The sequence below is a fragment of the Anoplolepis gracilipes genome, chromosome 15 (genome assembly GCF_047496725.1).
Source record: "Anoplolepis gracilipes chromosome 15, ASM4749672v1, whole genome shotgun sequence".
Taxonomy (NCBI): Eukaryota; Metazoa; Arthropoda; class Insecta; order Hymenoptera; family Formicidae; genus Anoplolepis; species Anoplolepis gracilipes.
Window position 1 is genome coordinate 870,713 of NC_132984.1, and position 14,768 is coordinate 885,480.

Sequence of the window (14,768 nt, forward strand, 5' to 3'; positions counted from 1 at the left end):
ATATATTTCTATAAACTTTTATATTGTTATATATAATTGTATATGAGAAATTTTTTACCGGGTGGTCGGACAAACGAGATATTTAATCAGCATCGCGGAAAAGAGTCTTCAACAGATATTCGAGTTCGAGATTTACGCACTTTTTAGAGAGGGAACATTTCAATATATTATTCGAGTTGAGCGATTTAACACACTTTTTAGAAAAGAATTATTTATCTTTCTTTTTTTCTTTATTAAATAATAACAATAAAACTTGCGCATGTAGTAAATTATTGACATCTGACAGTTTTATGTTTACCGCATGCGTGTCTAATTTGAATACAATATTGTTTGGCACAATTGTGAAAGAATATAAATAAGATACCCATACAGCACAGATAATTGCAATTACATTGCAGTAACGTTGCAATATTGCAAATTGCAATGAAACATTACAAAGAAATTGCAGAGATATAAATCCACAAAATACGAGCACAATTGTTGCAACATAACATAAACATTTTGGAAAAATTTCAAAATTGAAATTCTATAATTATATTTTTTATGATAAAACGTATGGGAAACATATAAAATATGAAAAAGTTGAACTTAAAATAAATGCCTGCAGTAATACTTATCTAAGAAATATTATATTATAAATTTATATATAATAAATTATATATATATATATATATATATATATATATATATATATATATATATAATTGTATGTAAATTTATAATATAATATTTTTTAGATAAAAAATTATTACATGTGTTTAAGTTCAACTTTTTCGTATTTTATATGTCCATATGCTTTAATATTTATCTATCAGAAACAAAAATATTACATTATATTCGACGATTGCAGTAACAATGCAATATTGCAAATTCATGACATTATTGTAATATTGCTACAATATTTCGTTGCAATCTTCCTAAAAGCGGACATTTATTGATTGCTGCAATCCTATAGCAATGGTGCAGCAACATTTCGCAGTGAATTTTCAATATTGCAATATATTGAAGTGAAAGATTGTTGCAACGTGTATACAATCTTTCTGTGCTGTATGAGTATGAATGCAATTATTTTCAATTAAAATTCGTTGTTTATTCGGTATCATCACACACTTATCTTATAATAAAAAGCTAGTAACTATATACATAATTTAAATTTAAAATTACTATAAAAAATTTCTAATAGAAATTTACAAAGCCGATTATTTAAATCGCTACATTTTGAAATTACGACGATTGCGCGCTTTGAGTATAATTAACTCCGAAGCGTAATTATAAATAATAAATGAAAATATAGTGAAGAGACGATTTACATGACACATTTACATGACATGTCTAAACGATCCACAAAAATTCCGATAAAAAATCAATTAGTTTTTAAGTATTCATTTAAATATGTACGCATATATAAATATCTGCCGATTAATAGATTTTAGTTTTTTTCTAAAAATTCATATTATAAATCGATAATTAAATTGGTTTTATAAAATAATCATAAATATATGTATTACTCAGAATTTGTAGAATATAATTTTATAATAATTTTTTATAGTAATTTTTCACAGTTAAACTTTTTGTATTTTTTTCATTTACATACCCAAATATATAGAGATAATGTTATAAAAAATATTGCACACTTATAAATTAATATAAAAATCTAATTGATTTTTTGCTAACGCGAATTCTCGTAAATCGTTTCTTCAAATCTGCAACATATACATATTTTTTATACGAAATATAATTATTTCGCGACAAATACTACAATTGCGACCAATAATGTGGCGAGCGCGAACTTGACAGAATTAGCACCGGCAGTCACATCCGGCCATTCCGGTGCGGTACCGTTTTCGTAATACAGGTAACTCTTAACTCCTACGTATGTTCGAATGAGCCGATTGTTGGGCACGTCGATATTGACATGATTGTTCAAAAAGTTTTGCAACCTGTTAGTGACACACCATAAGTTGCCGTCGTCGTCAAAGGCAAAGCTGTCAGGCCACTGCGACAAAACGTGATCGCGAAATATAATTCGTTTGCCGATGGTAAAAGACGATGTATTTTTCGTATCCCACGAGGCTATAGCGTCGTCGGCTAATAAGCCGAAATAAAGCACCCCAGTGGCCGACATTGTCATACTATCAGTCTGCGATGGCTTCCGCCCGAGTTCCATCACGTATTGATCGATATTTGTCACGTTGTTTCTCAGAGTGAACACCGGGATTGTGTACAAATGAAACGAAGATAAAGGTGAGTAGTAAATCTGCCTGAAATAGATTTCATTGTCGTTTGTTAAAACCTCCTGTATAAATTTGAATTTAATTTATTAAAAATATATTGTAAAAAATTTCTCCCTATAAAGATAAATAAAATAATTAATTATATTCTTGCGATATAGAATAGAAATACAGTCGTTTAATGTGCAATCCGCACCCTCTAAGTAGCCTATCAAAGATGTATTTTTCATTCATTCCCTTTGATTATTCAAAAGCATCTTTTATTCTTATAGCGTTATTTAGAATCAACAGGACGTAAAAGAATTGATTTCTTTGAAATGCTCCTGTACTTTTAGAACAATTTTTTTTTTCAAAAATACATACATTAATATACAAATATTTGAAATTATTTTTTTTTGAAAGTATTTCAATTTTATTTCCAAAACTATGCAATAAGAATTATAAGCTATAGTTATATGAAAAATTTATAAAATAACTTTTTGATCAAGATACTGTTATTCAAAATTAAATAAAAATTACTATTTTTTATTCTTTAAAACTGACAACTTTTGTTTGAAATATTTTTTCACAACAAAAATGTATTGCTTTTGAAAAATTGTACAAATACATTTAAAATAAATAGTTAGTGGATTAAAAAGATATGAATAAAAATATTAAGTAATTAAAGATATTAATTAATTTTTTAATATTTCTATACCGTCTCACTTATGCCCGCTTAATATCGACAGTTTTTTTCTTGCAGAGATAATTTTATTATAATTGTAACGTAACAGCAAAGGCACATAACAATAAGAAATCATTTTCATATACGTATAAAAGCAATAACATTTTTTTTTTAGGCACTAAAAATATATCTATTTATAGTTAAAAAAATAGATTCATTTTTGATAGTCAACGATAATAAATAGATGTCAAAGATAATAGATAGAATAATACAGTATCATGAATATATAGATGTGTTAATCCAATCGCTTTATGCAGACAGGGGCGTAATTTTTTTACAACTACGTATATTGTTCTATCAAAATGTTGTAATGCAAAAATTTTTACGCATTGTAATATCCATCAATTCATAAAATAGCTGATAATAAATAATAATTCTTTTTATTCTGACAATAAAGATAATGTACATCAATTTTTCTTTAAGAAATCACCCCCCACAAATTTTCATACATGCTTGTAGAAAAAAAAAAAAACTTTAATTTGCAAAATACCTCTCGTGATTGCTCGCCGGTGAGATTGCTATGCCATCCACGTGCACCGGATTTATCATATGCGTGTTTGCTACCATGAATTGGGTCGCCTCGGCTTCCGCCTTCATGGAATTATGCCGAATCTTCCAGGACGTATTATTCTTCGAGGAATACACGATGATGCCGGGATCCTCTCGGCCATTGTCACTGATGTATGCCATTCCACCGTTCTCGTGATCGAGGACGATATCGTTGAGATACGTCACCCCACGACGGGCTATGTGATCGGGGAACTCGTAAGTGTGGAGTATCTTGCCGTTGTCCTCGAGGTCGAGGATGACGAGGCGAGCCGAACAGTTGCCCTTAATCTCATGATGCAGAGCCGTGGATCGACCGGTGTCGATCACCCACATGCGACCTTTAGGATCAATCTCCACGCTGTGGACTAATTGAAACGCCGAGCAGTCACCCAGCTTCTGCATATCCCAGTTGGGGAAGGGATCCAGTAAGGGCGCCGTGTCTCCGTCCACCGGCTTTGCCGACGTGACCGCCAACGTCACCGGCACCCCGTCTTCCCATCGTGGTAGCGTCAGGTACATTTTGTCTTTCCAGAATTTCACGGTGGAAAAGAAGTTTTTTTCCGCATTATAATCGCCACGCAATACTGCGTATTGCCGGTCTTCGTCGGTCGGCCACTGATAGTCAATCGACTTCCACTCGAAGATCATTTGAAACGGTTCGTAACACAATACCGTGACAGCTAAAAGAGCTAACAATAGTAACCGTTCCATTTTATGTCGGAATCAGTTCGATGGTCACGTTCAAGTTTCACAGGAGGATGTCTTTCCACGTTTTATTTATAAATCCAATTATTTATCAAATAATTGTTTAATCCTGTTTTTAAAAAAATAAACACAAAATTTAAAACATGTATATAGATAAATTTTAATTAAAAATATACTAAAAAAATCATTTAAAGCAGAAAAGACTGGAAAAGCTTTTCCTTCAAAATTATTATGAAAGCAGGATGTTAATTATCAAAATAATTTATTCTTTAAAGAGTTAAATTTGAAAGTTCTGTTGTCACAAGCTTGCGCGTATAAATATTTGTATATATTATTGTTTTAATATAATAAACTTAACAAAAATACATTAAAATTTATATGTATTTATATAAATTTTTATATACATACATTACATGTATTTTTTTGCTGTATATACCTCTCATAAAAGGAAAATTTTTTATTCCAGTGTCGCATAAAACCATGTCAATATTCAGGAGTAATGTGTTTAAGATTAAAATTAATGGAAAACATTATACACATATAAACGCATAAATTTACTTTATCCTCGGTAATGAGGAAAATACAATATGTAAAATCTATTTTTATACAACATTTTTCACTTTTTACGTTTAGATAATTCCTCTATATAAACATATATATTTTTATAAAATAAAAAATAAATTCCGTATAAATTTCGATTTATAATATTTATTTATTTATTGTTAATTATTACTTTAACTTGTTTATATGGATCTATCAAAAAAATTTGTAAAGTCGCAGAATATATAATCGCAAAACCCGTAATCTCGGAAGAAGTCGTGATTTCAGGATCGGTTTAGTTTCCGACGTAATTATTATTTATTTTCCTACGTAAATATATGTATATGTATGTGTAAAACGCATCGAGATTACATTTGCACACCAAATTTAACGTTAAATGTTCACGCTATGATGATCGCAATTTGACTGACGAAACGAGAAACGAGAGACGCGTTCGCCAACGTCGTTGGTTTAGGGAGACGTCGATCTCCCACTCATTCGTCTGGGGTATGTATTTACATACATCAGAGGCCAGATCGAGAGGAAGACGTCTTACATATGTTACACCGAGCGTATATAGACTGCCAAGTGGCACGCAAATGCAAAGATTACTGCATTTTCTGCTCGACCGTGCCACGAATTTTCCATCCGATGATGTAACCGTTACGAAAATAGCTAATGTTGAACTCGAATGTTTATTTAGAATTTTGAAATCTAATATGACAATAAATTAATAAATAATTTGGATCTAAATATTACTTTGATAAAAAATGTTTCATCAGTAATTTTTTATAATAATTTTGATTATAATTATAATTAATAATATTCTTCATAATCAAACTTTTTGTGTTTGTTAAATATATAAATGTACATGTATGCTGGAAAATATTGTGCACTTAAAAATTAATATAAAATTTAATCCATTTTTTGTTAACGTAAATTCTCCTAAATTTTTTTCTTACTTTAAATCTACGATATATAAATATATATATATATATATATATATATATATATATATATATATATATATATATATATATATATGTTAAAAGCCGATTTCTTTCGATTTCGATATATATATATATATATATCTAGATATAGATCAGTAAGTTGGATTGCAAATCCGGTAATGAATGAGAAAACTGAAATCGGCTTTTAACATACGGTATAATAGTAATATTTAATAATATGAATAAAATAAGATAGATAACACAAATAAAATATATAATAACACAATTAAAATATAATAAGACAGATAAAATAAGAAATAAAATGCTTTGCAGGGTGAGGCGATAATTATTACCACCTGAAATATCTTCGAATCTGTAGGAGAATTTTTGCAATCCAAATGTCAAAGTTCAAAGGGGGCTATTATATGGCGATAATAATTTTTGTCCAGGTGGAGGCGATCTCGGAGACATCAAGGTCATCTTCGCGCTTATCTGAATAATTCTAAAACCTGCTGTAAATAAGTCCCACAGAGCTTCGAAATAATACTCCTGGAATATACTTTATGGATCTTATAATTTGATTAATATCAATATTCCAGTCTGCGACGGCCATTGTAATGTATTTCAATCAGTTAATAATATTATTAATAATACCTAATTATTAATAATAATTCTTTTTATTCCGGCAATTAGGATGGTTTATATAAATTTTTCTAAAGTAAAAACTTTAGTTAAAGCAACAAAGACTGGAAATACTTTTCCTTCAAAATTAATGTAAAAGAATGTTAATTATCAAAAAAAATTATTGTTTCGATATAATAAACTTCACACATTGAGGTTTATATAATATTTATATCAATCTTTCATATGTCTTACATGTATCCTTTGCTGTATATACATTTATTTTTGTTATGCATAATTTGCAAAGACATGCCCATATTTTAAAAGTTATATATTTAGAGACTAAAATTAATGAAAAATATTATACATATATAAACGCGTTACTTTATCTTTAATAATGCAGAAACTATGATATGTAAGATTAATTTTCATACACCATTTTTCACTTTTTAATATTTATATACAATAGATAAATCCTCCTAAAACACATATATTATTATTTTATTTAAAGAAATATAATTTCGTATAAATATATCAAATTTTGACTTATAATATTTGTTTATTATTGTCAATTAATGCTTTAACTTGTTTGTATGTATGCTTTTTATTTGGATTTATCAAAAAAAAAAAAAAAAAAAAATCCGTAAAATGATAGAATATAATCGTAAAGCATGTATATAAAATCTTAAAAGAAGTCGTGATTCTGTGATAGTTTCTTGAGGAAAATTACTTTCTTACGTAAATATCAAGTGTGCGTCGAGACAATTGGGCTCTACATTTGCATATTAAATGCAACGTTAAATGTTCACGCAATAATGGTCGCAATTTGACTGACGAAAGAGACCTTCGTCAATGTCATTAGTTAGAAAAACATCGACCTCCCACTCATTTGTATGGTAGTGCATTTATACAATGGCCAGAGAGACGATGGGAAGATGTTTGCTTACACATTTTATACCAAATTTGAGCTAAATGTTTTCAGTGTTGTAAAAAAATGTTATTTTTATGAAAAAGGAATATAATTACTAAATTAAATATATTTGATTTATAAAGTTGGATTAATATTTATAAAATATATATAATATATTATATATTATATTATATTATTATTATTATTATATTTATAAAATTGGATTAATTTTTACTTTTCTTTTTATATATATTTTTATTTTTCTCAATATGTATTCTAGCTTATTATTATTCTGAATATTAAAAATATTATAATAAGGTCTCTCTCGTTGTAACGAAATAAATACACAGGGGAGTCTAAAAATGTTACATATTTATATTAGATTAACTAAAATTATATTAAAATTACAGTATCTTTACATGGCATTCAGTTCGACAAACTTTTTCAAAAACTTTTTTCCAAATTTTTTGTCTACATAACTAATAAATAAAATGAATTTAATTTATACAGAACCTCGCGGTTGCATAGATTGAATAAAACTGCTTTTGACATTTTTCACTTTCGTTCGCTCTGATCGCCCTCCCCGTCCAATTTCTTAATCTTTTGCAAATGTTCTTGCGCGATATACTCCAAGCTGATATAAAAGTCTGAGTTTTTGGCAAAAAGACACTTGAAATCGCGACGATGCAAGCGAAATAGCTCGCACACTTCCAGGGTGATAACCGATTCCGTTCTACGCCGATCCGGATAGACCATGGCAGCTTCACCAAAGTGCTCACCATCATGCAAATGACATATCTTGAAAACATGTCTTATTAATTAATTGTAATTTCAAATAAAGCAAAAATTTATTTATTTATTTATTTACTTATTTATAAAAACGTTTGCAATCTCTTACTTCTCTTCCTGAGAATGTGATCAGTGCAACGGTTCCACTAGCTATAAAATACATATAGTCACTGTCAGTGCCAGCTTTATATATTATCTCTTCTGTCAGATATATTACGGGTCTTATTAAATCTACGACAAACCGATATAAATCACTATTATTATTTAATAATAATTATTTCCATTATTATTTATCATAATAAATGTATTTTTATTAACTATTTTTTTAAAATAATATTAGTAAAAGAAAGCAATTACTTATTAAATCACCAAGAACATTGCGGGACAAAGTATGAAGAATCATAGTATCCAGTAAACTCGCGCTGCTATGAAATAAAATTTCTTGATTTAAATGATCTAGAGTAAACAAAACAAAAAATATTAAAGAAAATATTATGTAAATTTAATAGATAGATTGCGTGCTTTTATTGCAGACATAAAGATAATAATGTTAATAAGAAAGGTGAATAGAAAGTCAGATGTCTCTATTGTCTTAATATTGTTTCTATGCCATTAATAAGAGTGCAGTTTATTTAAATAAATCTATAAAAAATATACTTATATAATATTCCAATTCTTTTTTCTTTTAGAATTTTAGTTTAGTTTTTTTTTTTTTTTTTTTGTGTTAACTAACCCGAAAGAGTATCAAATATAACGTTTTCCTTGAAGAAATTGCCTTGATAACGATACTCGTAGTAAAAGATAAGCTTATCTCGTAAATATAATGGAAGCTTTTTTTGACGAATATATTCTTTTACTTGCTGCATGATCCCTTGATACTTAAGTTCTGGCTCTGCTAACGATTCCAAAAGTTCCAGGATTGTTACTGCGATCATGGGAGCATATTGTTAAAAATTACATTATTATTAAATTATTAGATTATTATTTTTTATTAAAAAAAAAATTAAATGGCGACAACTTAATACCAATGAGATAGATGGTGTAGCCTTTCCCCAGCAACAAAAGTGTGCATCGTATTACTTTATCATAAATTCCAAAGTTGTCGAATTCCATGAAACCGGAGCCAATTAAATTACTTACTCCAATATGTACAAATATTAAATACACTCTCCAATTTGGCTCGTTATAAAGTTCAGTAATGCTGTAATACGTATCGGAATTCTAAAATTATCGTATTATACGATATAAAATATATTTTAATATAAAACAGATTAAAAACTATTTATTGAAAAAAAAATGCTTGCAAAAGGTACCAAATTTACATACTTTCATCGGTCTTTCTTGTATATGCATAACGATGTAAGGAAAGACGTAACTTATGCAGCTACTCCAGTGAAAAATTAATAACGTTAAGATAATGAGCCATATTGTTGTCTTTTGAGTTTCAGAAGTACCAAGTTTCTATTTAAAAATGATTTAAATTTACTTTGTTTATATAAAATTCAAATCGACAATCTACGGAAAGATTTTTATATATATACGTGATATAATTACGAATTACTTTATTGATTTGTTGAACATAGCGTTGTAATGTAGGTATGCGAATTATTTTCAAAATAGGTAGAAATTCAACAATGAGAAACACAGAATTTGAATTCGGACCGGATGGTAAGATACGTACTGGGTAGAACCACATGTACGGGAGTGAGCTGATAAAATCAATGAAGAAATATCCTTTCGCGTAATTTCTGTATAAATATGTACATATTTTTTTTTTTTTTTTTTTTTTTAATTTTACACCGAATAAATCTTTGATGGAAGTCGATGAAAATTGAGGAAATTAATTTATACGCTATCACACATGGTAGAATCACCGTGCGATTAAAGCAGCATCGAGAAGAACCTCATGTCTATCTGGGGACACGACTCCAGTGATGAAATTAAAAAATATATCGATGATGCAAATGAAATAACTAGGATACACGATATTCCAATATTCGGGGCCACTATTCTTTCCAATTCTGTAGAAGCATGTAATATGTGGAGCCGTCATAAAGATATACAGAAAAGTGACAGTCATTATTGCATCCCAGTAGAACCTGTGATGACGTTTTTTTTACTATATCTGTATTTATTAAAAAAAAAAAAAGCTCAATAAACTATTTCTTTTAATCCTTATACCTTAACATACTACAAGGATGAATTATCCATTGATTAGATGATCTTGAGTGTCTTCTTTTTTCGAAGGCAACAGCTGCTTGGCTGCGAAAGATTAATTGCGTCAAAGGATGCTGAGTGGAGACAAGAACGAGCTTTTGAAGATTTCGCTTCCAACGACTATAGAATTTCGCGTTCGGTGGTAATTTAGGCAAATTGCTGCCAGACGTCCTGGGCAAGTCGCATACGTGCATGCGTAAATTTGCTCGTTTTTTCAAGATATCTTTCGTCATGCTGACACGTGTCAATGATTGTGTGAACGCAAAATATGGCGATCACTTTGAGACAAATTCAAGTTTCAGATAAATATTACCATAGGAACACGTTAGCAAATGCTTTTAACTATCAGACATTTTTTATATTTTAGAAAAAAAAAAAATACTTTCATGTAAAATCACCAACATGGAGGAAAAGCTCTCTGATGAATCAATTGATCTTTGCAAATGCATTTCTAAATTCTGTATTGGTAATTTGATCGATTTAATGCTATATATATGTGTGTGTGTGTGTGTGTGTGTTTATGCAGAAATTAATTGTTTTAATATTATAATTTATATTTGATGTTACAATTAATTTTTTTAATATTATATGAATTATTATTTGTAATACATATTTTTTTTGTTTTTTCGAAATTATATATATTATTATTTCTCATCTGACATTATATCGCAGAATAAAATTTAATTCTTTTATAAATGTTATAATATTAAGTTCAATTGCAATATAAAATTTTTGCAAGTATATATAATAGTAAATAAATAATAATAAACAATTTAAAATAATAGTTTTTAATTATTAAAAAAAAAAAACATTTTAAATGTGAAACAAATATTTTTTCAGATGATAAATATATAATAAAATAAATATTTGTAAAATAGAACATAAAAAGTCTTTTCTTTTTTATGCAACTAACAATCAAAATAATTATTTTTGTATGCGTTACGATTTATAATATGTACACAGTGCAAAGAGGAATATTAAAACAAGTAGAAAAATTCTCGAGGAATACATTATTGACGCTCTTATTATTCTATATTCACAGATGATTCAAATCGGATGACTCTATGCTTCAAAGAAGCACTGATAATAACTTTAAAGGATGAGTCTATGAATGACATGAAACAAATAGGTAGATATTATATTCAAGTAGAACCCATTGGTTCTCAAGATCGTGAATTTCTGGTGCATATGCGTTCCTTGATAACTATTGATGGCTGTTTAAATGAAACAAGACTCATCAGCTCGATGATGGACAATCTGCAATGCTTGGAAGAAAAATATACCGAGTACAGTTTATGTTTACAGTAATTCACACACACGAGAGATAGTTCATATAAATATCCAATCAACAAATATTTTTAAATGTATTTTTAATATTTATTGTGCATTAATTATATATTGTATAATTATTTGCAAACATAATATATTTACTTAATGTTTATTAATTATTTATTTTATATGAAACATTTCTTTGAAATAACAATTTGATGAAAATATTTATATATAATTTTTATTTAATCTTTATTTTAAATTACTTATACAAAGTAATGATTTGTTAAAATACTTATTTAAAATTTACCATTATTTTAATATTTATTTTAAATTTTATTTAGTTAATAGATAATTTAATGATAAATAATAATATTACAATTTATATGTATTTTATAAACATTCTAAACGTAATGTTTTATAGATATTATTTAATAATATAACATTTTTGAATATTAAAAAAATTAAAATAAAACAATAAATAAATAATAATAAACAATTTAAAATAATAGTTTTTAAAATAGGAAATAAAAAGGATTTTCTTTTTTATGCAACTAACAATCAAAACAATTATTTTTATTAACACTTATTGAGATTTCATCTTTCAAGTAATATTTATATATTTTATATGATTAAAGTTTAATTTTTTGATGCAAAATTCACCACGTGGCAAAAAGAGAAAGGACATTAGCATCACACACACACATACACACACACACACACACACACGCACACACACACACACACACACACATATAATATTCAGTTTTATCTTATCAATACCTATTACATTAATAATTATAATATGTGTTATTATATACAACGTGAGTTATTTAAAAAATTGCTACAAATTGATATCTCTAAAAGCACACATTGTAGAAAAAAATGTTTTAGGTAAAAATTGTTGGCTGTGGAAGAGGGAAGAAGATGGAGCTATTAGAGTTTGACTTTTACATAACTTTCATGTTGACGTTTAAAGTTAAACACTAATATTTCTACTTTTTTGCGTTTTAAACTTTTTTTATTATCTAAAAGTTTATTAATGCTTTTAGAGATATTAAGTTTTTATAACACTTTATAAACTATTATGTACTTATTAAAAAAAAACTCTTTTTCAAATGTAAACATTTTTTAACGAATAAAAAGAAAACATGATTTTAAAAATGTTTTCGAAAAATTTTTTTAATTATTTTCAAAAATATTATTTTTTTCTGATTCTGTTATCGTTTTATATGGATTATTCAATTAAAAAATAAATAAATTCAATAATAATGTAAGATAGAATTTTGTCGTAAAAATATATATTTTTGACGTTTTTTTCTTTCTTTATTAGGTTTCTTTACGAGAAAAATGGTCTACATGAAAAATCATTATTCGTAGGACTTGAGGAGGATATATATCATGTCGAGATTACGCGGACTTGTCCTTGTTGCTTACTGACATTAACAGAGACCAAAGACTTAAAATCCTGTCAATACGAAAGTTTAATTAACGAAGGTGCAAACATATTATTAATGCGATATCTCGCTATAACAAATTTCGAAGGCACTCTACGTTTTCAGAATATTACGATAAATGGAAACATAACTATCAACGATTATGTAAGAGATGATTATACATCTTAATATATCTTTGATGAACCTTTCTTAAATTTATACAATTTGGGAAATCATGTGATAGTACATAGATAAACTTCATATGAATCTAAAATTAAGAATAAAATTAAATAACTACAATAAAGCTTATTTTTATTAATTGTTTATAACGCAATATATATTATTCTTAATCTGAATTTTTTGTTGAACAAAGATTCAACTCCAATTAAGAAATTTGATAAAAAAAAATATTTCCTAATAGATCAAAGACCCACAATAGAATATTAAATAGCCAAAATAGAAGATGAACCTATTAAAATGATATATAATAAAACAATAAATAATAATAAACAATTTAAAATAATAGTTTTTAATTATTAAAAAAAATATTTCAAATGTGAAATATTTTTTCAAATGATAAATACATAATAAAATAAATGTTTTTAAATAATAGAAAATAAAAAGCATTTTAATTTTATTAATACAGATCTGTACCGCGTTACAAAGTATGGAGCTGCATGATAATCATCAGCAAATATACACTATTGAAAGAAGGATCTACACAAAAGATAGCCTTATTAAACGAATAAAAATTTATTTGACATCACGAGGAAGAATACTCGTGTACGATTGGTTAAATACACCTTACATAGCACAAAAAAGCCCATTAATGCAGAACGATGCAAACCAAAGTATAAACGTGCAAATTTCATTCAGCTCAAATAAAGAATGGTGGATGCAAAATATCGAGATGCTCTCTAAATATTTAGATATGAAAGTAATTTCTATTTGTTTTATTATAATTTTCTAAAAATTAAGCCTTTCTGTTATTATAATAATAAGTAGAATTAAAATAAATTAAAATTATATTAATATGTATCTCTGTTCAAGTATGAATTACTAACAAATAATATATTCAATTGTATATTGCTCTAAAGTGTAAAATAATAAAAATTTGTACAAAAATTAAAATTAAATATTATTTACGAAAATTATACATTGTAAAACTTTTTCTTTTAATATATTTATTTTACTCGTATATATATATATATAAATTAGTATATATAAAATTTACAAATAAAGTTTTATGTTAATTTTTCCCTTTTTCTCTATTTTTACAGTCTTACAACATAGCTCAATATACAGAATATTTGATGGATCATCCTGAGATAAAACAGCTAATTGCAGATTATATTCAGAGTCTTCTCATTGGTAACTAACTCATTGAATAAATTTTGTGCATAATTCACTGTCTTTTACAGATTGTATTATGTTTATTTGATTTGTTTATTGTCAATTTTTGATCAGTGAAACCTGTCGACGTCTTAGATTTCACAATACAACATTTCAAAGCATTTGCCAGAGAATTAAGAGTTTAAGGTACTGTTGATGAATTGGCAAAATAATTTTATACATATTCACATCTATCAATTTGCTAAACTAATTTGAAATTGACTGCGACCATTGTGGAATCTGTATAAAAAATAAAATTCACAATGAGATAAAAACTATTACCTAAATAAAGTCTTTAAAATAACATTAAGAAAATCTTTTAATTGACCAATTCCAATTGGTCAATTAAACCCTTTCCACATTTACATTGTCAAGACAAACAGAGTCTGAGTAAAAGATCAATATAATAATAATAATATTGATAATAATAAAAAG

General features: G+C 27.0%; 3 protein-coding genes across 4 annotated transcripts; 1 reads left to right on the forward strand and 2 right to left on the reverse strand.

Annotated features, from left to right (window-relative positions):
* Nucleotides 1-757: 757 nt before the first annotated feature.
* Nucleotides 758-5,170, reverse strand: LOC140674107 (major royal jelly protein 1-like). Of its 2 annotated transcripts, none has more exons than XM_072907465.1 (3): nt 4,646-5,170; nt 3,446-4,318; nt 758-2,261 (listed from the first exon to the last, which is right to left on the reverse strand). In XM_072907465.1, the coding sequence occupies exons 2-3, from the start codon at nt 4,213-4,215 to the stop codon at nt 1,739-1,741; spliced, it is 1,293 nt and encodes a 430-aa protein (XP_072763566.1). In that variant the 5' UTR covers nt 4,216-4,318; nt 4,646-5,170; the 3' UTR covers nt 758-1,738. The 2 variants fall into 2 exon arrangements, with proteins under 2 accessions (XP_072763566.1, XP_072763565.1); XM_072907464.1 differs by having other exon boundaries at nt 4,618-5,170.
* A 2,615-nt stretch (nt 5,171-7,785) lies between these two features.
* Nucleotides 7,786-10,685, reverse strand: LOC140674156 (potassium/sodium hyperpolarization-activated cyclic nucleotide-gated channel 1-like). Its single transcript, XM_072907537.1, has 10 exons — nt 10,639-10,685; nt 10,201-10,470; nt 9,894-10,118; nt 9,581-9,767; nt 9,346-9,480; nt 9,045-9,240; nt 8,753-8,944; nt 8,377-8,475; nt 8,129-8,250; nt 7,786-8,028 (listed from the first exon to the last, which is right to left on the reverse strand). Exons 1-10 carry the CDS (start codon nt 10,683-10,685, stop codon nt 7,786-7,788), a joined length of 1,716 nt encoding a protein of 571 aa, XP_072763638.1.
* A 607-nt stretch (nt 10,686-11,292) lies between these two features.
* Nucleotides 11,293-14,479, forward strand: LOC140674157 (ciliogenesis-associated TTC17-interacting protein). Its single transcript, XM_072907538.1, has 5 exons — nt 11,293-11,540; nt 12,839-13,106; nt 13,588-13,878; nt 14,222-14,312; nt 14,409-14,479. The coding sequence occupies exons 1-5, from the start codon at nt 11,293-11,295 to the stop codon at nt 14,477-14,479; spliced, it is 969 nt and encodes a 322-aa protein (XP_072763639.1).
* Nucleotides 14,480-14,768: the final 289 nt, after the last annotated feature.